This window comes from Peromyscus eremicus, chromosome 9, assembly GCF_949786415.1.
Source record: "Peromyscus eremicus chromosome 9, PerEre_H2_v1, whole genome shotgun sequence".
In the NCBI taxonomy this organism is placed as follows: domain Eukaryota; kingdom Metazoa; phylum Chordata; class Mammalia; order Rodentia; family Cricetidae; genus Peromyscus; species Peromyscus eremicus.
The window spans coordinates 48925689-48953072 of record NC_081425.1 but is presented as its reverse complement, the minus strand read 5'-3'; the positions used below and the strand labels follow the sequence as shown (position 1 = coordinate 48953072).

The 27384-nt window shown below is 42.6% G+C and overlaps 1 protein-coding gene across 1 annotated transcript; it reads right to left on the bottom strand.

Annotated features, from left to right (window-relative positions):
• Positions 1-1109: 1109 nt before the first annotated feature.
• Positions 1110-25728, bottom strand: Itm2b (integral membrane protein 2B). Its single transcript, XM_059273338.1, has 6 exons — positions 25440-25728; positions 6606-6734; positions 4569-4775; positions 4008-4118; positions 2863-3013; positions 1110-1837 (listed from the first exon to the last, which is right to left on the bottom strand). Exons 1-6 carry the CDS (start codon positions 25554-25556, stop codon positions 1752-1754), a joined length of 801 nt encoding a protein of 266 aa, XP_059129321.1. The 5' UTR covers positions 25557-25728; the 3' UTR covers positions 1110-1751.
• Positions 25729-27384: the final 1656 nt, after the last annotated feature.

Below are 27384 nucleotides of genomic sequence, written 5' to 3'. Positions count from 1 at the left end.
CACAGCCCCTGAAATGCCCTGGCATTTTAAAGCCTGGAAGGTAGGAAAATGCAGTTCTCATTTTAGTAAAAGCTCTCTTCTAAAAGTAAATTCTCCATCCCTAAATATCCACTTGGCTGTGCTAAAGCTCTGACAGTATTACCGAATGAAGACTAAAGGCAAGGGTCAGAACACCTTTCAAACCAGGACTCGCTTCCAGATCAAATTCTCCACAGGCTCTTGATGTTTTAAAATTTCTCACCTAAAGTCAGAAGTCAAACATTTTGTCTCAGGAATCTGTAGCAAAATCACTCTCGGGTATTTGTTTTTGCGTGTATACAGCATTGTGTCCAGGTGCCAGTGGACACAATTAACAGAAGAGGGTGTTAATCCCCGGAGCTGCATTTACACCACTCACAAGGGTGCTGGGAACCGAACTTGGGTCCTCTAGAACAGCAGGAAGCACGCTGAACTTTGAGCCATCGCTCCAGTCCTTGTCTTAGGTGCTTTACATGCAGTGGATTCTCAATTATTTCAGGTCAGAAGCAACCCGAGATATAAACCAGGGTGGTGCCTCATGCCAGTGATCCTGGCACCCGGAAGCAGAGGCAGAAGAATCACCCTAAGTTCAAGACTAGTCTGACTAGATACTGAGTTCCCGGTCAGCCTGGTTTCCAGAGAGAGAGAGACCGTCTCAAAAACTGAAATAACAACAAATCCCTTCTATAACTTGTCTGTTTGTGGTATGTGTCTGTCTTCCTACTACTAGAGGCCAGTGCACATCACTAGTCTGAACAGCACAGAAACCTTGTCATAACTACTTGGATCCCCATCATGTGCTTCCTGAAAAGGTTAGGCCTCGATAATAACCTTCCATTAAAAAGCAAAAACCTACTTTCTATCAGGCAGCATCATTCAAGTTTGATCTAAGTGCCACTTTAACAGCATCCACAAAAAATCAAATGTAGTTATTAATGGCTTACTTTATTTTAAAAAACTGATTTTATAACTATATGTAGAGAACTAGGTTTTATAAAATAGTTTCATTCTCTATGTATGTGGATTACCTTAAAATATGGAGAACCAAATTCTTCTTTGGTTTTATCTTATGGGAAAAACAACACACAGTCTCATGACACAGCTTTGTGATATTTATATTCCAGTGCACAGATGCGGGCTATACAAATTAGTAACAGGAGTCGTTTCTTAAATCCAAACATTTGTCTAAAGTCTTATTACAGCAGAGGCCTAGGATATTAAAACATCAGGCGGAAATCATCCTCTAAAGTAGTTAAATGCAACACAGAAAATACTGCACATTTCAGTTAAAGGAGGATTTAGAGGGTGGGCTCACACACTAACAGCTGGGGGTAGGGCTGGTAGCATCGACAAGTCAGTCACTGTGGTCCTTTTTAACATCTGCATTCTGTAGGTAACCCTTCCTCTTCGAAGTGCAGAAATAACACAGAAAAATCCAGATAAACGAAATTATTCCGAGTATGTGAGCTCTATGGAGAAGCAAATCTTACCTAGGACCCCACACATTTGCTAATTCAAATATCAAAGACACCACACTTAGAAAGAAGAAAAGGTTTTGTTTGTTTTGTTTTTTTAAGATAATGGTTTTAATTGAATTAAATGAGATGAAAAGACAGTGAAGCCCTGTTCGCTACTTACATGAAAAGAAGATTTTAAAAAATAATCACTGCACAAAATACAAGGGGAGGGCTATGCTGTGGCATTACATTTCTCCCCACGCTTTTCTTGACTGCTCAAGAACAAATTGAAGTTTCCACAGCAAATTTGTTCTCGAAATGCCGAATGGTGAAACAGTTACTGGCTTCGCGCTTCTGAATACCTGTTTGGGAAGGTAAAGGGTTTTATTTTAAAGGTTTTGGTTCTGTCATCAAACTAGTCACATTCATTCTCACAGTAGCTCTTTAGATATGAAGGAGTTGCCACTCTCTAGCCGTCCCTAATTCCCATCCTTTATAAAGTTATTCTCCACTGCGTCTTTTCATACATCCTCACAACTGGTTGCGGTGCTTTACAAACTGCCAGCAGATGTATGAGCTTGAAGGTTTGGGAACTGTTCTAGTGATGTGTGAAACATTTAACACACCTGTGTCTGCCTGCAGAACAGATGAACATCATTCTGTCAAACTAGTTTTAGAAAATTATAAGCCAGGATGGTAACTTGTATGTAAGATGACTCATCAACCTGAGGTGAGAATAATTGTCATTACAAGGATGAGAAAAGGCCAGGAAAGCATTTTACTGGGTTGACGCAATCCCCGAGAAACCAGACTGCAGTGTCACTGATGGCACACTGGACTTTGTGTTGTCACGTGCACTTTCATTTTGCATTTGTAATGGGCACATGCTGCTACTCTTTCTGTTGGGGGGCGAGGGGGACGACGACGATGACGACACACAAGGTTAAGTGTCTGGGCAAAGCCTCATGGTTGTGTCAATGCTCTGGATTCCTCACCTAGTTTTTCTTCCTAAGTCACCTGGCTATGGCCGTCCTCAGCAGGATCCAAAAGGTAAATGGCCCTGTGACAATTCAGATCCCTGAGAATCCAAGTGAATGGCTGAAGAGAGATCTCTGGATAATGAGACCTCCTCTTTCCTGTGGCTGGGCCATAGTGGGGATGCAGAGACAAACCTGACTTTTCTACATCCAGGTTGAGGAGGGGGCATCTCAAGGCAATGGCATTTCAGGCTGGCTGACTTGATCTGGAAGTGGGTCTGGGATTAAGATGATTCTAAGTTCTAGAAATCCTAACCAAGTGTGACACCGTATCCCTGGACTTTCTCACCTGTGGCGGGAACATCACTCACAATGCCTAAGCATTATAGGAATTATCTGATCGTCCTTACCTCGAATAGTGTCTCTGCGTTGCAGCTTGTAGGTCTCCTTGTCGTGGCACAGTCGGTAGATGAAGAAGCCCAGGTGGTCCACGTTTTCGATCCGGTCGGTGATCACCATGTGCTCATGGAGGAGGTAAGACTGGGGCAGGTAGGTTCCAGCCTACAGTGCAAAAATGTGATGCCAAACCTTCAACACACGCACTGAGCAACTCGGGGTGGGGGTTGGGGGGTGGTTTACGAATATTTAACCATCTGTTTTCATAGATACAGTTTTGGTTTTTGAATTGGGGTCTCACTCTGTTGCCCAAGCTGGTCTTCAATTCCTGGACTCAGCTGCTGCTTCTGCCTCAACCTGCCAAGTAGACAGGACTGACTACAGGCATGTGTCACTGTACCCAGAAATATGTACAGTTTTGTTGTAATACAGCCATGCCCATCACTAAGGCACTAGAATTAAATAGGGGGTTAATATTCATTTTCTAGTCCTTCAGGAAAATTTAAATGGGATGAAAAAATTGTTTTTAGTATTTTTTTAATTTCTATTTTATTTATCATTAACTATGTATGTAGGCAGTGTGTGTATAATATGTGCATGTGTAGCGTCTGTGTGTGCACAGTGTGCATGTATATAGAACGTAGAGAGAGGCCTGAGCATGGATGCCAGGGGACCCCCTTCTGCAGTTGGGTCTTTCCCTTCTGCTGTGGGTTTTATGGATTGCGCTCATACTGTCAGGCTTGCGTGGCAGGTGTTTTTACCTGCCGAGCTACATAGCCAGCCCAGTTTTGAATGTTTTTTAAAATGTTATTTCTTTTTCTGGTTTTTCAAGACAGGGTTTTTTTCTATGTAGCCCTGGCTGTTCTAGAACTCACTCTGTAGACCAGGCTGGCCTCAAACTCACAGAGAGCCATCTGCCTCTGCCTCCTTAGTGCTAGAAATAAAGGCATATGCCACCACCACCCGGCTAAAAATGTTTTTAACTTCAAAATTTAAAGCATTAAAAAGAAGAAAAAAACAGCACACGAGTGTCAGCCCTTAGTTGTAAAACCCTTGGCTACACTCCAGAAGGGTGAGCTCCAAGAAGGCTAAATTTTCAAAGGAGAATTTCAAGACACTGTACCCATACCGTTAATCAGAAATGGAAAACACTTGATACCTTGATGTTAATAAGTAGCTCCAACAGGTTTCTGGGTGGCATAACGATGGATGTGTTCAGAGGAATCACGTAGCACTTGTCCAGGTTAAGGTCCAGGTAAGCAGTCAGTTTCTGGAGAAAAGACACATCTCAGTCAGATGTACCTCAGTGTACCTGAGATACACAGCAACTGGGCTCTAAGAACGGTACTGGCAAGACAGGCTGGCTTTAGAATTTCTAAGTCTTGCATTTCAGTAAATCAAGAACTTGGTGGCATCAGCAGACAAGCCACAGGCAGCGAGGTGTAAGGCCAGGCCTCAGAGGGAGAGGAACCTATTTCTGTTCATCTCATTTTAGACAGCGCTTCACTGTGCGGACCAGATGGCCTCAAACCTGTGATCCTCCTGTCTCAGCTTCCCCCGTGCTGGAATGAGACTCACGCTTTGAGTCACCAACTCTCCCCATCCTCTCTCCTAAGTAACAACTAAACCCTAAATAGAAGAATTCAGCAAACATTAAAATTAAAACTGCAGATATCCTAGAGAACCTGCATTCTTTTTATAACCCTGTACGTTCGCTCACCTTGTTAAAGTCATGCACAATGTTGGCAGGGTCGCTGTCTGCAAACTCTGGGACAGGCACACTGATGAATTCAACCTCATCCTCCTCGAAGATCTTAATATTCTCTTCAATGGTCTGGTAGCGAGCAGCTGGGGCGTCTGCGGAGGGCTCATCCAAGATGACGTCATCCTTGATGTACTTCAGTCCGCAGTAGTACACATCGTCTGGCTACAGAGTTGGAAATACCATTTCAGCAATTCCACAGGAGACAGGTTTTTAAATGTAAGCCTTACTTAAGCTGCCACCTCTATCTAAATGGTATTTTGCTTACAAACTCCTACTTTTCAGACGACAAGTCAGACAGTTTAATTACAGAGCTAACACATTCTTTATCAGATTCTGAAGCTGACTTTTGGGGGAAAAAAAAAGGCCTTTCAGAAGGAGAAAAGCAGCTGATTTCCTCTTGACTCTTTGTGGTAGATAAAAAACAGTGTGAAAGCTATCTGGTGTCAAGTAAATACAAAGAAACACACAGGCCTGCTTCTACCTGTAGGCAGTTTCTCAGAGAACACATTCAGAAACAAGTAATGTTTTCCTTTGGGACAGATCTCAGGTAGCCCAGGCTACCCTGTATCTTGCTATATAGCCAAGGATAACCCTAAACTTTTGATTCTTCAGCTCTACCAGGCAAGTGCTACTATGGCCAGTTTATGTAGAGCTGGGGCACTGTGCCCACTCACGTAGACAAGAAATAAATGTATATAATAAAAAATATTTTAAAAGTATATGTATATAAAACACTAAGAGTGCTTGGGGGGAGGTGGCTCACACCCTTAATCCCAGCACTCAGGAGGCAGAGGCAGGCAGATCTCTGAGTTTGAGGCCAGCCTAGTCTACACAAAGCCAAGTTCCAGGACAGCCAAGGCTGTTAGAGAAACCCTGTCTCAAAAAACCAAAAAGAAAAGGAAAAAAAAAAAGATTCTGTAACAAAGCGTTTTGGCACCAAATGTTCTGTCCACAGTGGAATTGCAAATTATTTTCCTATATGTTATACTTCGTATAAAAGAAAACAAAACACTACCTTTAAAATGATGTTGCCAGAGGGATCAAAAGTTCAATGCCAGACTTGTCTACATAAGTCTATTTCACAATAACCAAAAAAAAAAAAAAAATACATTTACCCTATTAGTTCAGTAATGTTTATCAACATGCCATCATCTTGAATAAGACTGAAAATGAGCATGGAGTTCATATAACCTTTGGAAGAAGTCTTCAAAATTAGTTTAAAAATCTCCTTGCCAAGTCTTTCCCCTACTTGAAACATTAAAAAGTTTAAAGTAGTCACACAAGCTTTAAAGTAAATGTCTCCAAAGATTCCTTAAGGACGGGGTGGGGGTGGAGGGTGGGAGGTGTCCGGCAGATGATATCATAAACTGTAATTCAGTGGAATCAGTATCTTAACACACTGAGAGCCCTATGAGCACTAAGTTACAGGCAGCTTTCACCAAAAGTGACTTCATCGTCTCTGCAAGTCACTCAACTCTTAGACAAAGCTACAGCAAGAGCCATCATGTACCAACCCAAACCGGCTAACCAGTGATGGGTCTGTCAACATCGCAGCTTGTAATTCATCCAAAGATATCTCTTTACTATCAAATATGGTGGAAAGTTAAAGTCTATTTTGAAAAATATCATCCGACAACTTAAACTCATCTGCAGCATCCAAACACCGTCACTCTGCTTTCCATGACTTTGTGTTTAATTTTCTGGTAAACACATGAGTAATGAAAGGCTCCAGACAGACGGCACACACTTAAGAGCAGGTAGGGACCATGTTCTAATTCACAGTGGAAAGGAGAAAAAAATCCAGACCAAAACTGATTCTTCTGGAGCTGGCAAGACTGCTCACCGGGTAAAGGTATTTGCCACCAAGCCTAACAGTTTGAATTCAATCCCTGGGAACTGACTCCCCAAGCTGTCTCTGACCATGCCCCCTGCCCCATAAATAAATTAAATAAATAAATGTAACAACAAAGTTTAAATATCTTTTTATGATACCTGAAGTGCAAAATACTTGTACAGGTATGCGCCTCCGAGGATGACCCCCGCAAGCATGAAAGCCAGGCCAAAGCACATGCACCAGCACCACGCTCTTCTCTGTCCAACAGGAACCACCTCATCCGGGTCCTAGAACGTGGAAAGGACAGCCAGTTAATATGCAGAATCACAGAAGGTAAAGACCAAAGGAGGTACGGCTCTGATCAAAACCAACCATGGAATGAGGAAGAGGGGCATCAAGACCCCTATGCCTCCTCAGACAGGATGGACACTGGTCCCCAGGGAGACTTCTAAGCAGAAGTCCCCCTCCCCCAATATTCCATCTACTAACCATGTCTTGAGCAGTAATACAAACAACAATTTCTATTTTCCATACATAACTTTTGGCGCTATCTTCTAACATTTGAAATTCAGAAAAAGGTTAACCCAACCTTGTCTTACAGTATTATAAGGTTGCATTACACAGCTTATGTATTTCCTAACTGGATTATTTATAAAATTGTTAGCCTTTACAAGAAATTTACTGATTTCATTCCAGATATAAAACCATTCCTTACAATCTACAGGAAAAGCTTACAAGAACACTAGCAAAAGAGTGATAAGATAGGGTACTGAAATTCTTTGAATAAACAGAATCTAAAACAAAGATACTTATCTAGAATTAATTCTATAATTCCACCCCTTCCCAAATCTCAGTTTAATAATGGTTTTCACTTTCTTTTGAGGAACTAACCCTAAAACCCAGTATGGACTACCTCATCAGAAAATGGTAAGCATGACAGAAAAACTGGATGAATGATCAACAAAAACACAGTGAGTCAGTCTTATCGGCCCAAGAGAGCAGCTACAGCTAATGTGACAAGTCCCTTAGGAAAGAAAACTACAGTTCTATATTTCCGATTCTCAGATAATAGATCATATCTGGACACTATTGGGCAAAGTCCAATTCCAGGTATTGTAGCCACAAGAACAATGTGATGCACTCAAAAAAAAAAAAAAAAAAAAAAACCCAACTTGGTTTTGTTGAGAGAGGTTCTTACCATGTAGCCCAGGCTGACCTCAAATCTATAGCAATCCTGCTGCCTCTGCGCTGTAACTGCTATGATTACAGGCATGTGCCATTACATTCACAGGGTAGGAAGCTTCATTTTTAAACATAGAACCTTACAGAATAACAAATAATACTCAATGTCAGGTTCAGACCAAATGCTGTGGAGAGGACTTCATTTTAGATAGTTCTCATCAATGACTGTGTAGAACAAGTCTACTGAAATGCAGCATGGGATGGGAGGGGACCTGGAAGAATTTATCAGGTATCCTAGTAGTGGAAAGTTCTAAGAACTCCACAGGTGATAACGCTTTTTATAGACCTGAACAAGAAAGCACGCAAGGTCTGTTTGAGCTTGCCTGACGATGTCGATGTTGCAGGAGACAAAGTATTCCCAGCATAATTACTCTCAGGGAGGGGGCAAGTGTGGGGGTTGGAATGGCAGATGAAAACGGTCACTCTTGGCATTTGGTATCAGCTGCTCAGTAAGCCAAGGATGCACATACCCAAGCCTATCTGCCAGGTTCCCACCTACGAGTACATAAATGAACAGCTAAGGACCATGGGTGGACGTCAAGAAAGAATATGCAGCCTCCCTGTTACACGGACAGTGAGTTCTCAGGCTTTGGAATTTATCCTTTTAACTATGCAACAAACAATTAATTCTGAAAATAAATTATACTTGTCTAATATGTTTAAACAGTTGTATTAGGCACTAGGAATACAGACTCTGCCAAGGAAAAGATGGGCTGGACCATTCTAGAAAATAAATCCACAAAAGAGCCAAGTAGACTGTGTATACCTATAATCCTAGCACTTGAGGGCTATGGCCACTGACTGCCAAGAGTTGGAGATCAGCCTAGACTACATAGTGACCTCTAGGCCAGCCTGATCTATCATATAAAACCCCATCTCCTGTCTAATAAGACACAAAAGAACATAATATGGGCTCTGATAGGAAAAATGCATAGAGCATATGACACAGGATGAGTTAGGGAGAGACTTCCCAGGGAGAGAACATGGCATCCAAGGTTACAGGACAAACAGACATTGCCAGACAGAAGACAGTGTTCCAGGAAATGATATAAAAGGTAAAGAATGAATAAAATCACAAAGGCAGGATACAGGACACTGCCAGGGAGACGTGGTGCAGCTGTGTGTTCAGGATGGTGAGAGGAATCCTAGGATGAAGAGAAGTAACTGGGGCAGGCCACAGAGGGCCTGGGTACGGAGTTGAATTCTTAGGTTATTTTAAAAAATTGTTCTGGGACAGCAGAACAGATTAATTTGTTAAAGAACTTCACTTTACAACACTTTTAAAGACGGTTATCAGCACCTGAAACACGGCTTGAGAATAAAGGTATCTACAAGAGTCTACTTGAGTAGCTAAATTACAGACCCAAGTCCATATGCCATCGGAACTTGTGCACAGCTCTGCCATCTTTAAACCTGACCTGTTTCCTCCATATTGCTCAGTCACTTGCTTCCTTGCATTAGACATTCACGTAGAGATCTTATCTCTCGTTACTAGGCTAGACAGTTCCTGTGTTTATTCATGTTCATTCTGCATTCCTGGAAACTCTAAGCCATGCTTGGCACTTAGTTAACATGCAGATAATTGATGACTGAATGAAGAAAGAGCTTGGCTGTTTAACTTTTCATGAGTCACAAAAGTTCTATCAGCAGCCAGAAAGATAATGGCGGGACAACACAATCATCGATGATGCCTAACGAACTGGCTCTCCTCTCCGACAAAGGCAGTAACTGCATTTCACCTAACATCTGTTAAGGCCAGCTACATGGAACACACTGGTCGAGATCCCATAAAAAAATCCAAATGTGAATAAACCATGCTTCATACTGTCAGCAGTTTACGAACTAAAACAGGTACAACAGACATGATAAGCCACATTACAATCTGAGCTACAGAACACGCACAGACCACATTCAAGATAGAAGTCATTAATAAGGCCGAGTCTGGTGGCTGAAGCAGGAGAATGGCCATAAACTCAAGGCCAACATGGGCTACACTGTGCTCCAGGTCAGCCAGGACTATAGTGTCAAAAAACGAAAATAAAATAAAAAACACAGAAAAGCAACAACAACAAAACCCTCACAGCGCAAACCCCATAGCTGTTGGTTTACTAACACCCACACCACAGCCTCTAGTCAGGAGGACGAGGTGCTCATTGTTAAAGTGGAGCCTGTCTCTGCTCAGTGCGGTACCTGATCCCAGCCAGTACCCAGATGACGACAGGCACAGGGTAAGAAAAAAGAGAACTGTAGAAATCGAACCAAGTCAATTACTCTACTAAAGACCAATTATAAAACATTACTTGCCCTTGGACAGGGTGGCCTAAGCCTATAATCCTGGCACCTGAAAAGCAGAAGCAGAAGAATCAAGAGTTCAAGGTTGGGCTGGCGAGATGGCTCAGGGCTTAAGAGCCTTACTGCTCTTGCCAGGGAGTCCTGGCTCAGGTCCCAGAACCCACACCAGGCGGCTGCTCACAACCATCTGGACCTCCAGTTCCCAGGGATCCAACACTTCTTAGGACCTGGGAATCCACACGTGGTACATATGCCTTCTCAGGCACATGCATACATACAAATAATTAACTGTTTTTAAAAATATTAAATAAATTCAAGGTAATCCTCCCTAGATTTAAGAATGTAGGTTTTGGGAACCTACTTCAAAATACCAAAATAAATAAATAAATAAATCACCTGTTAAATATTTATAGAATCATTAGTCAAATGTCCTAAACTAAAACCAACCCAAATATTCATTAACCAATAAGTAGATTTCCATTTATCACATTCATATTCTGAAACAGGTCCTGTATTTTGTGAGGAGAAGCTCACCCCCATGTTCTCAGGAGTGTTTTTCATTCTCTTAACACTAGTACTTAAAATATGCATTAGAAATCTCTTCAGAAACTCAGGTCTGCTTCAAACAAAAAAAGAAGAGAACTCACTAACAAGCAAACCGCTCACTGGGGTCTGTAACTGTACCCGGCCTGATTAACTCAAGTCACTGTACTGCCCTGGAACTGGTGCACCTCAACTATGCTGAGAACTCCCGCAGGTCCCACATAATTATCGTCTCATTAATCCTCCTCAAAGTCAAGGCTTTAGCCCAGTTTATAAAGGAGACAGCAAGGCACACCCGGGCCTACTCTCATCCTCAGCAGCAGAGCGAGCCGGCTTGGTGGTCAAAGGCCTTCATCTCGGCTACCCAGGAGGCTGAGCAGGTGGGTACAGTGCGAGGGCAGCCTGGACAACCTGAATTAAGGAGACCGGGATGCAGTGTGGTGGCGGAGTGCTCTGCAACACACAAAGACCCCGCCCGGTTCAGTCTCTAATGCACAGACGTGGCTCCGTAAAGTATTCGCTCTCCGGTACCACAGTATTTTCTGGTTGGAATAAATCTTACTGGACAGTAAGGCAAGATCTTAAGCAACATGAAGGCTAAATTGTGCTTTACTTCCATTAGTTACGAATTAGGTCAGCTCGGTCAGTTCCCTAAGAGGCCTTTGTAAGTGGGCTTCCGTCAGAAGCTCAAATAAAATGTAAGGTTCACTTTTTAAAAAAAATTCTGTTTCAAAGTAACAAATATTTCACATCCTTCGCCACTTCTATTTGAGCCTTATTTACATAATGAATGGAGTGTAGAGCTTTTTAGGAGACGTTTTCCAAAGCTCTTCATATGTAGTGTTTTCCCTTTCACAGCAGATGCTGCAGCAGTGTCTTGGAAACCACAGTAGTGTGGAGGAAAGTATCCCAAGTATTAAACATGACCAGGCCAGGCTAGGACGGAGGTTAAGTGGGGAGAATGCTTGTCTAGCACAGGGAAGCCCTTGGGTTTGACCTTCAGCATCACCTGCATGAAGCCAGGTGTGGTGGGTCCTGGTGACCTGTGCACCAAGATGTGGAGGCGGGAGAAGCAGAAGATCAGGGTCATCCTCAGCTACAGAGTGAGTTAATACAGTAGACCCTATCCCTATAAATCAGTAAATAAATGTATGTTCCAAACAGAGACAGCCTGGGGTTGGGAAGACTGTGGCATAAAAATACTAGGTATAAAAATAAGACAGAATAGAGGAAAGAGAGCAAATAGAGAAAAGAATCAATATACTTAAGTTCAAAGTAGCATGAGCTACTGAACCATCAGAAATACATGTCTACATTTTAAAATATAGGTAAATATTGACAGGGTATTACATAATGAAACAATCCAAAGGAAGTCCCTTGGAGAAGACTGTGGGGGTATTCCCCCCTTGGAGTCCCTCCTGGTCTTGGGAATTCTCTCCTCACTTTTCCTTGTGGCTCAGCACTGAGCACTTGCCTGTTGTATTTAAGGCATGGGCTCAACCCTCAACGGTTCACTGATTCCACGCTGCCCTGTGGGCTCCGTCTCAGACCTGGAGATTTCTACAGCCTAGAGGATTCTTTCCCTTTACAGGCGTCATCACAAGACTCTTCACAGTCAGTCCCTCCAACTCTTTCCAGAAAGTGTTACATTGTGAGCCATTTAACTGTACAGGTTTTAACTTGGCTCCTGTGTTCACAAAACTTCGATGGAAACTGGATTTTTGTGCTGTAACTATGTCTTTCCCAGATGAATTGAATATTTTCTAAAATAAATAGTAAAAGAACCCTTAAATATGAAAAAAAAATTTAACTTTTTCTTTTTTCCTCTTGGTATTAGGACTGTACCTAGAATCTACACCTGAGACAAACTCTGTTTCTCCAGCCCATTTTCCTTTTCTTTTAAAACTTTTAATTTTGACGGAAGATCTCAGTTGTCCAGGCAACCCTTGAGCCTGTGGTAGTCTTGCCTCAATCTCCCCTAGTCCTCAGGATTACCGGCATGTGCCACCAGGCCCATGAATTCCAGGTTTTAGAGGCTAGGAGATGCTCTGCTCACCTGCTTTAGGCTGCTCATCTCAGTAGAGAAGCATCAAAAAGACACATCTCATGATCTCTCCACCACCAACAGCATCAGTTACCAAGAGTGTCTGATGTCGGTGAAGCAGGACCTCAAGCTGAGAGGTTAACAGTCTGTTAAGGACAACAAATATCTGTCTGCCTTCTTTCTCCTTCATTCCCATCCGTGTATAAATCCTGTTTCCCAATTGGCTTTTCCAACGGGACTGTCATTGTCTCAATTACTAACCAAGTCCACATAGGAGTATTCATTACCTCTGACACATAAACAGGAAGCAGGGTCCCAGAGCTGGGCATGCGCTGAGGAGCAGAAAGTTGCTCTCTGCATTTAAGTGCCACAGTTCACATCGGCCTCAGCCAAGTTAATTACTATTGAGCTGAACTAGGCAGCCCAGACCGTGTTGGTCGGGAGTTATCGAGTTAGTCTATATTTAGACTCGGGGAGGGTGAAGAAAGGAGCACTCAGTGCTGAGGTCGGCAAAACTGCTTCTCACGAACAAACACTTTTTTTTTTTTTGCTACCAAATTCCACAATACACAATACAGAAAGAAAAATAACAATTTAAGCTATTGCATAACAATCTAGAGAAATATATAGAATCCAAACCAAATTATTAGCATCTTATAATAAAATGAACACATGCCTAAGGTTAAACGAACAAGCAGGTCTGAATTAAGAGAAAAAACTCAGTAAGGCTGTAAAATAAATGCATTCAGTGCTGGAGCCTATCAGTCAATTTTGTATCATTAGGGCAAAGCAGGTACAAAGTAAAATACTATTTTAGGAGTAACTTACAATCTCTTCTTTCCCTGCACCATTTAAAATCTCATGCCTTTTCCACAGTTTAAAGATGACCATCGTTTCTCTGCTATTTATTCGCTCTCTGCTTTCGGAGCTTTACCAGTGTTGATAATGCCGAGTTATAAAGTAAGGAGAAATGACTGTTTTGTAAGCAGCATCACAGGCGAGTTTTACCCGTTGTTAGTAAAACAGCCTCTACCACGGACAATCAGCTGGCGGAGACAGGTTTTTCCCTCCCACCAGAATCTGACTGTTAACAACCATCTTCCTAAAAACCTTCCAGCACGTCACACGTGGTCCCCAACTACTGAGTCAGGGCCAGAAAAAAGAACCAAGCCTGTCCCTGACTCACATTTTGTATGGAGGTTAGATTTTAATGAAACACAGTAAGAATAATTTTATACTTGTATTAAAATGCAAGCAATTCTATTTGATGTGCAAAACCTTTGGTAATTCTAAGCATATTCTTTTGAAAAAATATGAAATTAATTAGATTTCTACTTATTATCTTACTGCAAGACTGGGAATAAAACCCAAGGCCTTATATTCTACCACTGGCTTACATCACTGAGCCATACAAAATAACTTAAATGTGAACATTTACAGACAACTTCCATTTGAGTTTGAAGATTTGAAAGTTAAACACAATGACTAAGCAGCTGGGCACAATGGTGTAGACAGCTGCAATTCCAGCACTTGGGAGCCTGAGTGCAAGGGGACCTTGAGTTTGCAGAGAGCCTGCAACACATGGCAAGATTAAAAAAAAAAAAAAAAAAAAAAAAAAAAGCCGGGCGGTGGTGGCACATGCCTTTAATCCCAGCACTGGGAGGCAGAAGCAAGTAGATCTTTGTGAGTTCGAGGCCAGCCTGGTCTACAGTGTGAGTTCCAGGAAAGGCGCAAAGCTACACAGAGAAACCCTGTCTCGAAAAACTAAAAAAAAAAAAAAAAGTACTAGGTACTAGGTACCTAATCTCAGGCTCCCATGAGCAGGTCCACTGGCCTTTCCACGGTGGCCAGGTATGAAGCACTTTGACTCAATGGCTCAGCCGTCTGCACTGAGTGGAGACACCACTGATAACGGTGGAGGTGCCTGGGTGTCAGCTTTGGACTGTGATCCTAGCACTTGGGACACAAGGGCAGGAAGATCAGAAGTTCAAGATCATCCTCCACTACATAGCTGGATTTGAGAGGCCAGCCTTGATTAGAAACCCAAAAACAAATCAATAAATCTAAAATAAAATTAAAGTTCAGTGCAAATACTTGATCTTGGTTCCTTATTCTACCATGCTTCTGGCTCTTGGGCCCAGGGATATAATTTTCTAATAAAAGCAGAATTGACACTTTTGAACATGCTGTACAATTCATAGGAATATACTGATCATCAAGTTATACAGGCTAGTTTAACAAAAGACTACTGAAATCATAGACACAATAAAGAATATTCAGGTTGCCACATTTGAAAATAAATCTTAAAAAGCCAAGATATAAATGAAAGGCTAGTCGTGGTGATAAAAACCTAGAATTATCATCACTCAGGAAGCAGAGGCGGAAGGATCCCTGCAAGTACAGGGCCAGCCTGGGCTACATAACCAGTCCTAGTCAAGCCAGGGCTACACTTCTAGACACTTGCCAAAACAGAAAAGAAAGAGAAAAGTGAAAAATATTCACTGAAAAGTAAAATTCACAGTCGGAGCAGTGAAGGCATAACGTAAAATCCCCGTGTCGGCAGTGAGCTGTCTTCAAGATTACTCCTAAGGTCAGCAGTCTTGGCTCTTTGGAGCGGGACATCAGAAAATGATGGTTCATTTTTCTAGGTCATCTTGTCAGGTCTTAAATTAGTGCCAATAATCCAGACGGTTTCCATTATTATCCATTATTAATTATCATTAGGCCTATTGTTAGTGCAAAGGGAATATTCTAATTAAACTTTCAAGAGCTACGGGTGACGGCAGCGTTGAAAGTCCTAATATTGATTTTCAGGTAATGTTTATCTTCTGAAAACGCAATGAAGTGCTGGCCAACACAAAGCAAACAAACCTTCAGCCACATAGAATGGAAATGACCGACAGCGGGGTTCGATCAACGCTGTCTCCTAGAAGGCAACACTAAAGCATGAGCAGAAAAGCTCAGGCATCTGCAGAGCGGAGACCAGCAGCAGCAAGAAAATAAATGTGCAGAGAACGAGATTCCAGATGGCAGCAGACTGGAAGACGTGGCCAGTGTTCAGCAGCGCCCAGGGACCACAGCTGAAGTAGAACTTGATACCAAACTATCAATGGAACGAAAGATCAGCTGGGAATGTGCATGCCTGCAATCCCGGCACTCAAGAAACTGAGACAGGAAGAGTACATGAGTGTAAGACACAAGCATGGACTGCATCATTCTAGGCCAGACTAAGCTAAGAGCCTGGGGAGGGAGGCACGGAGAGGGATAAAGACAGAATCAGCACACTTAGATATGCAAGGCTCTACAAATTTTTAATCACAGTTTTTGTTTTTTTTTAAACAGATCAAATACATGGAAGCAAACACAACCCAGAATGACTGACTCTCCATTGAGCCGGAATACACGGAAAGGTAATTAGACTGTCAGAAGATGAACTACCAAAAACTACATACAAAATGAAGCCGCATTCTCTCCAGCTCCAAGGAACAATTGATCAAATCCTGACAAAAGGAAAAGGTTTTAGGGCTGGAAAGATGGCCTGATGGTTGAGAACACTGACTGTTCTTCCAAAGGACCCAGGTTCAATTCCCAGCACCCACATGGTGGCTCTCAACGGTCTGTAACTCACACATGTGATGCATAGACATATGCAGGTAAAACACAAACACACATAAAATAATTAAAAGTTTAAAAAAAAGGAAAAAGGTTTGATACGAGAAAGGAAGTATAATCCAAGTATATACATTACTCTGGTATAAATGGCGCTTGTTGTGTACAACAAAAGCAATGGCTATCAACTTAGCAAGAAGTTATTATGTATACCAAGAGAACAGATCATGTGTGCAGTGAAAAAATACACAAGAAGTTACCATGTATACCAAGAGAACAGATCATGTGTGCAGTGAAAAAATACACAAGAAGTTACCATGTATACCAAGAGAACAGATCATGTGTGCAGTGAAAAAATACACAAGTTACCATGTATACCAAGACAACAGATCATGTGTGCAGTGAAAAAATACACAAGAAGTTACCATGTATACCAAGAGAACAGATCATGTGAGTAGTGAAAAAATACACAAGTTACCATGTATACCAAGACAACAGATCATGTGTGCAGTGAAAAAATACACAAGAAGTTACCATGTATACCAAGAGAACAGATCATGTGTGTAGTCAAAAAATACACAAGAAGTTATTATGTATACCAAGACAACAGATCATGTGTGCAGTGAAAAAATACACAAGAAGTTACTATGTATACCAAGACAACAGATTATGTGTGTAGTGAAAAATACATATGCACATGCTAACTATATCCATCTTCCATTTGGATACTAATGAGTAGTATTAAAACCAGAAAAAAGTATATTAAAAATAAACTGTTGAAAATAACATGAAAGAGCAGTGTAAGAAAGTATTTGTAGTCACTGTTACCCAAATGCAGTCCAGAACCCCGCCTGAGATCCACAGTGCTATTATTTTCCTAATAAAGCTATCGTGTGGTTTTCACTTTCACTCTCCAGTGGGCAGCACACTTTTCCACAAGCTGAATACGTGACATCTTAACCAAGAGCAGCACGGACATGCAGACTCCAGCCGTCTCCTGTCGAACTGTTCACTAACACTGAGCAACTCTGGGGGCCTTCCTCTGAAACCGTTGGAGATGCTTGGAAATGTTTGAGACTCACAAAATGGCTGCGTATGTTAATGTTGTAGGTGTATTAAGTACTCTGCCTTCTTTCTAATACAGTAAATATATCTTTATATAAATCTGTGGAATGCAAAAGTTCCTTGGGTTTATGAACAATTTTTAACTTTTACTCAAGAGGTTCGGAGACCAAAATGTTTGAGAATCCCTGACTCAGAGAAACGTGGAGTTCATATCACCACGTATGGCTAGACAGCATTTCCAGCATGAAGATACTAAAGTATGCTCTGCTCAGGGAAGCCTCAAAGCAGAGTGGCCTAGTGGCCAAACTATAATATGAGACCAGAAGTGGCTAAGAAGTGAACGTAATTGCTTCTGGTTAACTTAGGGACACTCACGTAAGAATAGTGATTGTCTCTAAGGAGAGAAGGCATATTGTGAAAGAAAATAATTTTTCCAGTTGGTGGTAAAATTCTTTTCACACTGCCTGGGGTGTTATTTCAGGTACATACATTTAAAATGATCTGTCACTCAAGAGCATAAATTTTGCTGTGTGTGTGTAACTAACTGCACCAGGACCTCTAGAGTGTGTTCCCATAACATATTGCAGGGCTACTTTTTAAAACTAAATTAATCTATTGATACATATTATGTATGTTTTAGAATGCTAAAGGTTTTTAATGTTGAGGGAATCTGGAACGGAAGGGTCAGCACTGTTTTACAACGGATGCGAAGCAGGGGCATCCGGAACAGCATCCCAGAAGTCATATCCCAAAGTAGGATTGGCTGCCGGGGGCCTGAGGGCATGGCTTCTCAGTCCTGTAGTCACTGTACTGCTGATAGAAACAGAAGCAGAGAGACCTGAGGTGATTTAATCAACACAGCACTTGAGAGATCAAGCAACGTTCAAACCTGACCCACAACACTTGAGTTTCCATCACTGAACTGTATTGAAGCCCAAACTATATCCCTAGACCCATTTACTGAGGGTACTAGATAAAAAGGAGAAATATCGTTTCTTAATTCTCTTTTCCCTAATCACTAAAAAATGTAAGCTGTCATTCTATTTCCTATGCCATAGAAGACCAAGCAGAATGTCACACAGGAACACAAGAGCTTTGCTTTCCACATGAAAGGAGATTATAAAATGGTGGTCCATGTAAAGCCATTAGTGGTTCTAGCTCAATTATTGTATGAATTTGAATAAAAATCCTCATTTGCCTTTAAAGCTGTGGTATTATAGGGTATTATGTGGAGTAGCTCAGTGGTAGAGTGTGAGCTTACTCTGTGGGTCCTATAACCAAGAAATAACGATATTATAGGGTATTATGTGGAGTAGCTCAGTGGTACTGCGTGGGCTTATTCTATGGGTCCTGTAACCAAGAGAAAACTACCACCTGCAGCAGTAGAAGAAATAAGTCGACCTGATTTTTAAATGAAAACCAGAGAAAGTCTAACTTGCTTACTACGCAGAAACTCTGCTTCCTCAAGTTGCCTTTCTTGGGCAATAAGGTGCTGAGTCTGTCATGCTGTTTAACATGCCTAGCCCTGTTCTAGCTAAAAGTGCTGGGCCTGGGGACTTTTTCATACCATCCAAAAGTAAAAGCAAAAACTAAACGAGTAAAAATGACCATCTCTCAATGTCACCTTCCCTAGTTTAACAGGGGATCTTCTGGATACCACAATGATCTACGCAATTTAATTAACAACGAGAACTGAATGGTGGTGCATGCCTGTGATTCTAGGACCTAGAGACAGAGGCAGGAAGATGGCATGGGTTTGAGGCCAGTCTGGCCTACATAGTAAACTTCAAGCTAGCCTGGGTTACAAAGCAAACTCAGAAAAGGGGAGAAGGTAAGAGAGAAAATAAAATTAGCTGTTTGCTTTTTTATGGTAATTAATTTCAACCACGTACAATGGCTCAAACCTGATATCAGGGCACCCAGGAGGCCAAAGCAGGAAGAGTGCCGTGAGTTCAGAGCCAGGCTGGATTATAGTCCTGAGGTCAGCCTAGGTTACAGACTGAGGCTTGTCTCATCAAAAACTTTTAAATACTGCAATCATGTTTAAGGAAAAAAAAATAAGATTTAAGCTTTACACTCACTAAAAACAAATTTAATTTCTAAAAATTATCTGGCACTAAAAGTTAAAGCCAGGTGTGACAGATAGCACGTGCCTTTAATTCCCACACTCAGGATAGAGAGGTAGAGCACTATGAGTTTTGAGGCCAACCTGGTCTACATAGTGAGTTTCAGGGGAACCAGGGCTGCCATAGTGTGACCTTGTTTAAAAACAAAAAGTAGAAAAAAGTGCAAAATGTGAATATTAAAAATCCACCAAAGTTTATTCTTTAAGATATGGAATTCAACTACCTTGTTGAATACTTATGTAAACAAAAATGTTTATATGACTATTTCAAATTCACACCTGAATCTGTCAGCACTTTCCAGCCTGAGGCAGGAGGGAACTATAGGTCTGGGCCAGCCTAGGCAACAATAGTAAAGTCCTACAACAAAAATTAAAAATTAAAAAAAAAAGAGGTTCTAATGCCACATACAGTGTCAATTTCTCAAATGAATTTGATATGTAACTTAAAATTGCTAGTGTTAATAAACCAGACTATAAATTTATTTCAACATTAAGCTTCAGTCGTATTCACATTAGCACCAGGTCATGAATCACTCCAGGAAACCCGTGAGCATGCAAGATAGAGCAGTGAGTGTCAAGTTAGGACGCAGAATGAGAGTCAACCAGTACCAATAAGGGTCATTTTCTCATTCCTATAACTCAATTCACATTTTCCTGTTGAGGAATAAAAAGTTTATTATCAGTCTAATTTGTCCTAAAATGGGACAACTATTAAAACACTTCTTTGGTGGTGCACGCCTTTAATCCCAGCACTCGGAGGCAGAGGCAGGCGGATCTCTGTGAGTTCGAGGCCAGCCTGGGCTACCAAGTGAGTCCCAGGAAAGGCACAAAGCTACACAGAGAAACCCTGTCTCGAAAAAACAAAAAAAACAAAAACAAAAAAAACACTTCTTAGCTTTTTTTTCTCCTCCATTCAATGTCGTAGGGACTTTTAAAAATCAGCAACTCTTAAGTAAGTGTTCATTCAATGACTGGTAACACACCATGAGCTTTAAGCTTGTGAGAATAAGGATCCAAATACAGAAGTGAAAAAAAACCACAATTAGGCAAAGAGGAGGTTTTTTGTTGTTTTTTGTTTTAGTGAAGTTTTGTTTTAGTAATTTATAAAGATAGCACACCAAGTAATGAGATTCATTTTGTTAAGTGGAAAGTTTTAAAATTCGTCTGTAGGGTCACTTCTGCAACATAATCTCAAACCTTGAACTTTCAGCTATCTGTCTTGTAGAAGACATCAGTGTGAAGCTCCTGCAGAGTGAGTGCCTGGGAGACTAGCTTTACCCAGAACTAGAGCTCACTGCACGCAAGCAGGGCCCGAGTGTTTCTACGACACTCAGATAACCATCACCTTTAGACTGAAAAGCGGCAGGTCCCTTATCTTAACAGGTAGTGGATGGCCTGAATCCTTCGGTGGGAAAGTCCTTAACTCCTCCTCCAGTCTCCAGGCTCTAATTAAAGTGACACATTTAAGGGCTGGAGAAATAGCTCAGGGCGGGGGTGGAAAGCCCTTGACAAGCATGTACAAGGCTCTAGGTTCAATTCCCAGGATCACGGAAGTGGAACTCTTGCCAAACAGTTAAAGAGAGCACATTTATTTTGACCCATTTCTTTGTCCAGGATGATCTTTACTCTAACACAGTGTCACACAAAGCGATCCAAGAGACTCTAGTCAAAACACGAATTCAGAAAGCATCCCCTTTTTGAGAAAGAATGCAGCCTTTGAAGCCACTTCAAATGTTTGGGCTATGGTTTGATGAAACTGAAATGTCTCCGATTCCTGCCTCATACATTCTTCTCTGGGCATTAACACACAGGTCAAGCTTTTACAACACATAATAAACACTTGGAAGTTGAACACTGAACACATTAAATATACCTAGATCATAAATGTGTTTGAGATTTTTCTGGTTAAAAAAAAAATACTGCTATTGACATAAAACTCTTAGGTGGTAGAGCTGAATTTCATGAGTTCTTAGAGGTTTGTGATTATGCCAAGGACAATATCTGACTTTGTCCACCTGGGGAACATTTATCTTCCTGGCACTTAACTTGCCCTCCAACCAATGACAATATGCAACCTCACCCACCCTCAAAAGCCAGAGTGTCCCAGCAGAGATGTACAGAAGCAATTTATCGGTCTCCCAGAATAAAACTCACTTCAGCTATCCATATCCTCTACGGAGGCCAAGACCTAATGAATATAAATGCTGTAACTGGCTCTAGCTAGGCATGGTGGGGCATGCTTGTCCCAGTATTAAGAGGCAGAGGCAGGAGGATTGTAGCACCTTCCAGGCCAGCCTGAGCTAAAGTGAGTTCTAGGACAGCCAAGTCTACTCTATAATAAACTTACATAAGATTATGTTAATAGGTAATGGGATGCACTCTGGTTAAAGAGAGCCAAGTTCCCAGTCCCTCTACAGATCAACACGCATTTTATGTTCTCCTTCTATCCCCCCTCTAGCCTCAGAAACACCAAAACCATCACCACAAACAAAAATCTAAATTATTAAATCATTCAGTCCCGATTGTACTGTAAAAATAGAGAAAAATCAGCATAAACCAGGATCCATTCAGCCATTTTGTGACAACTCAATGTGATCTTCACTCTGGGACCCATGCTGCCCATTTTGTTGGCTCTGCAAGCAATTTACCTCTTACAATCCATCACAAGCAGCCTGTGAGGCTCGCATGAAGCAAACAAGTTGTTTTGAGGGCTGCAATTGAGAAAAGGGGGTTCATGAGCAGGTACTGCAGCAAGAATTGCTGCTTCCTCCCCGGCTCCACAGTGAGGTAAGCAAAAATGAGAACCCACTTTATTACATAATCCTCCCCTCTATTTAGTTTTTTCTTTTTTTCTTTTTTTTTTTTACTTTGGCCACTGCCTCTTAGAACGACTAAAGGGAGGGATGGAACAAATTAAGCGTGGAAAGGAAGACAGGAAATTGTCTTGTTAGGGAGAGGAGGAGGAGGTGGTGGTTGTTTTTCCCACAATTAAAACAATTGAATTATAAGCGGGGTGTGGTGCTATTTGAGTACAATCTCCACACTCCAGGAAGTGGAGACCAGAGGACCAGGAGTTCAAGGTCATCATCAGCTATGTACCGAGTTCAAGACCAGCCTGGGCCATGGGAGACCCTGACTCAAAACAAAGCCCCAAACAGCAATTTTCATTATTGCAAAAATGCAATTATATAATCCTAGACTCTTCATAGAATTTTAAAACTGAAAGAGTCCTTGCAGGCCATCTGGCTCTATCCTCTCATCTTATAAAAAAGGAAAACTAAAATTTAAGCTTTAAAAAGTCAAACAGTTGTATCGGGGCTTATTTGCAACTTCTGATACAGTAACAGTATTTTCTTTGGCATTTGCACATCCACAACAGTTTTCCAGGGTTCAAAGGAGGGCCTGTAGCCTGTATCCTAAGTGCATGCGTACCACTTCAAATTGACCTTTGTCACACAAGTCACAGGACGACAGTTCGATGCTGTGTCTGTGCCTCTATGAGCTCTGTGTCTATACGGACAGGTCTGGGAAGAGGACAAGACCGTGAACAGGAAAATGTGAAAGGAAAAGAACGCAAACTAGTTGGGATAGTGCAGTCGAAAGAAATAGCTTGTGGAATTACAGCTACTGAAAAGACAAGACGGAAACCATAATGGAGCAGGACAACTGCTTCCAGAAGGTTCTCTGCGGGGAAAGAAACAGCAGGAGAGCAGTGTTAAAAGCACAGGAATACACGTTACATACATAAGCCACTGAGGGACAGGAGGGACCAGAATTCTTAGGGCACCGGGCAGTGGATACCCAGCAGGGTAATCCTCAAGCACATTTAAACAAACAAAACAAAAACATCAACAACAAACCCTGATCCATGATTACTGTGGCCTCTAAGAGTTAACATGCTTTTCTTACGGAGTTCTGAACTACAACTAGCCGAGCCTAGCGTGGTCCTCTAGGCCAAAGGAAATGCCCCAGGCAGAACACACTAAGGCTAATTCTGTTCCCAGCCCAGGCGGTCAGACAAGGCGGCTGCCACACCAGTCGGCCCCAAGGAGCACCAGAGCATTATGTAATCACTCCGCAGCTCCGAAATGAGATCAGAAGTTCTCACAGATGTCTGTCCTTAAGGAGGCTTTGCCTTTAGCCTCCCTACTTTCATTGTAGATAAATATTGTCGTGTCCCCCTCCCCCAGAAAAGGAGAAAGAATTAAGTTATTTGTTGCAGTAACCAATTTGGCTGTGACTTCTGCGTGTCTATAAAGAAACACGACCCCACGCTGCTTAATCCCCAGTATTTTTCTTTGGACATAGAGATCAGAGAAATTAAGAAATAAAAGTATGGAGCTATAGTTACTTTGAAATAAAAAAACTAAACTATGGTGAGCACATGAGAAATCCTAAGAGCCTGAAAATGAGGTAAGACTTGCCAACAGTCTGATTCAAACCTACTCAGGTAAGTGGATTCTGAGGTTTGTCCAGCGTTTCAAACCTTTGCAACAGTGGAATGAAGGATAGAGAAATGACATCATTGGTACTTTCTTAGTGTGGGAGGAGTTAGACTTTTAAAATTTAAACAGCAGATACCTATACAATAACATTGAGAGTGTATCTTTGAAGCTGGGCATGGTTGTGCACACCTGTAATCCCAGGATTTGGGAGGAAGATGGAGGAGGCTCAGGGTTGGTTCAAGCCCAGTTTGGGCCAGGTGAGACTCAGTCTCCACAAACAAGGATCCTGACGGGAGGCTGTGGTGACTTGAGACCTTGACTACAGGCCTATTTTACATAAAATGTGCATCTGACAAGGGGATAAGATAATTGGCTAAGGCAATTTTCACCTGTGAATTCGAAACATTTTCAAGACCAAGACTGTTTGCACTGGGTTCAGGAAAACAATAGGAAAGCCAGAACCTTTGATCCTTTTAGGGAACCAGCTCAATCGTGCTATCTCAAGGGAAGGCAGTCATTTAAAAATCAACCTGATGTTTGCTTTTAACTGGAACATTTCCAGAAAACGAGTGCAAGCCGCCCAGATTGCCATTGTATTCTCAAAAATTTTTATAGGGCATTAGTGGCCTGTTTCCTAATAGTAATTTTCATTACATCATAAAAAAAAAAAAAACCCTTATTACTCGTACCAGGGACACGAATGATTGTTTTTTGAGTCAAAACTGAAACTACCCAAGTGATAATAGGTACTGAAAAGTATGAGTGAAAAATTAAGCAACATCTACAGTTAGTATCCGAAGATATCAAATGTCTGCAGCCTAAAGACGTGGCCGAAGAGTAAAACTTAGGAGACAATTATATTCATATTTAAAAACATTATTGTAAGTCACTTTAAAAGAGTGAATCCAGCGACGGCTTCCATCATGCTTATTCGGTGTTTACTGAGGATTTGGTGAAATGAGGGTGAATTTTGTAGGAGCAGGAGGAAATTCCTACGTTTGGATTCCAGGTTTCCCTTTATCAGTAGTCCCCAGAAAGACGCTGATAACATTTAAAAGTCAACTGCTGGCTACACGGAGCAGCTACAATAGTAATTACTTTCACCTGGAATATTTGTTCCACTAATAAAATCGCCACCCAGAAACTACTTCCAGAATACTGTTGTCCTCTCCCCCCCCCACCCGCCCCCAGACCCCAAGGTGAAGTTCACCTGCCAACACCGAAGGCCATTTGTAGGCAAAAGAGTTTGTAAAAGAAACTGGCTTCTAAAATTAAGATGCTTACAGTCGCTGGACTTAGTCCAAGTGCTGTTCAGCCTAGAAACGAAAGTAGGAAACAACAGAGGTTTAGGCTTGTTATGATGTCAGCCATTTTAGGCACAGTATTTATCCTGGAAGAAAGTGCCAAACTCGGCGGTGGCGGGGCCAGTCGCTGCAGGTCCCCCGGCGACCAAACCAGGTGCAAAAGCAGCCGGAGCTCGCACACCTCTGCAACTGTCCCCGCGGGGGTCGCCAGGGCCGAGACCCCGTCCCGCCCGCGACACACGCACCACGGTACCCGGGAGCGGAGGGCCGCTCGGGGCACCCGTCCCCTCCGCAGGGACCCCGCCCGCGACCCCAGCCCGGACCTTGCAATCCACCGCCACGGCATCCGGGGGGATGATGAGCGCCTCCTCGCTGCTCTTGGGCTCGTCCTTCTTGGCCTCCTTCTGGGCCAGCGCCGAGTTGAACGTCACCTTCACCATGGTGCGGCCTGGGGCGCCCGGCGGGCGGCGGCGGCGAAGGCTGGGGTCGCGAGCGGCGGGATCCCGGCTGCGGGTGCAGCCTAGTCGGCCGAGCTCGGGGCGCGACTCTGCAGCGGAGGAGCGGACTGCGCGACAGCAGCAGCGGATCCGAGCAGCTCGGTTCCCGGCCTCGCAGCTGGGGCACGGGCGCGGGGAGGGGCCCGGAGGGGCGGGGCCTGTGGGGCGGGGCGGGGCCTAGCGCGGGGCGGGGCCTGGATCCACGCCAGACCCTCCCTGGGCCCCCACGCTCCCCGGGAATCTGGCCAGGTTTTGTGGAGGGCGCGCCTGGTTGAGCTAGGACTTGTTGCCCCTCTGGGCTGCCTGGATTTTCCGGTTCTGAATTCACTTCCAACTAGTTGACCTCTGGCGGGGACTCAGTGTGGCTGGTTGATAAGAAAATGGGGTGAACTCTGCTGCTTGGCTGCATAGGATAAGTTAACCTCTGATAGCACCCCCCCCCCAGTCTCTTCGATTGTGAGGCCCCAAGGCCGTGGAATTTTTGTGTGAGAAAATAAAATAAATTAATAAAATGAAAATTCCGTTTACTCATTTCTTAGCAAGCGTCTCAGTAGAGCATAGGAATATTTGAAGCACTGTGTCCTGGTGGTGATCTGACTTATCTCCCACAGACCTCACCCTAAGGCGTTGCCTGACTCACGAGGCTGGTCTTTTCTTCCTCCCTCCAGAGGTCAGTGCCAGCCTGGACCAAGTCCTGCCTGCCTAGTCCCAATCTAATGATAAGGAACCCTCTTTGGCGATTTGTATTCCTGAATCGCACACCAGTAAAACATATAGCAACCATGCTCATTTGTAAAAACCAAGTTAAAAAAAATATATATATATATGTATATGTATATGTGTGTGTGTGTGTGTGTGTGTGTGTGTGTGCACGCACCAGGCCAATCTGTGATTTGTGACAATGTACTTAGGGTAAGTCCTTATTTTTCTTCAAAATAAGAAAGGCTCCATTGAAGACTTATGACTGACAGGAGACACCGGTCCATACTCCTGCTGGGTCTTCACCTATGTCAGCAGATGTTCCTGTGGTCAAATGGTTGGTCCTATACCCTTCTGAACACCATCATCCTTGTTCACCAAGAGTTGTGCCTGTTGGCCAGAAGGTTCCTGCTGTGTCATTTCTGGCCTAGGTAAACCTTGAAGAAATCAGGTGAGCCTGGGATTCTTGAGTACTTGACTCTGTTCAAGGAGGGAACTATGTTTTAAAATCTCCATAGAATTCTGGATCACAAATCCCCGAGAAATTGCTCTTGAGAATAACCTAGGCTGAGAAAGAAACCCAGTCTAGACTTTAACATGTCTTTGGTATTTTGAGATTCCAGTCAAAATGAAATAAGCATGGGAAAGAGCTGTGTTCCAGCTCTGACCATTTCCACAGGAGCTGATTGGCAGGATTCTCAGCAGCTTATTTAAATTCCTTCAACTGGAGTCACTTGGTCGAAGGGCAATCCTGTGGTGTTCAAAATGCCAGCTGGCTTATGACAGCTGGAATGCAGCTGGGCACGGTGTCAAACACCTTTAGTCCCAGCACTTTGTAGGCAGAAGCAGGTAGGTCTCTGTGAGTTTGAAGCCAGCCTGGTCGACATAGCGAGTTCAAGGCCAGTCCAGGCTGCATAGTAAGACCCTGTTTCAAAACAGCAACAACAGAAATGAAAAAAAAAAATGGAATCTAATACCACAAAGTTGACTACTGCCCCTAACTCCCTCATTTCATAGATTTCACAGACATTATAATTGAAGACCGAACAGTTCTGGAAGCAAAACCTATAGG

Coding starts and splice junctions, on each gene's coding strand:
- Itm2b (XM_059273338.1), bottom strand. CDS start 25,556: ATGGTGAAGGTGACGTTCAACTCGGCGCTGGCCCAGAAGGAGGCCAAG. Junction 4,776..6,605: donor ACAAGTATTTTGCACTTCAG/GTATCATAAAAA, acceptor CCAACTCTGTAG/CCAGACGATGTGTACTACTG. Junction 1,838..2,862: donor ACGCAGAGACACTATTCGAG/GTAAGGACGATC, acceptor CTTCCCAAACAG/GTATTCAGAAGCGCGAAGCC.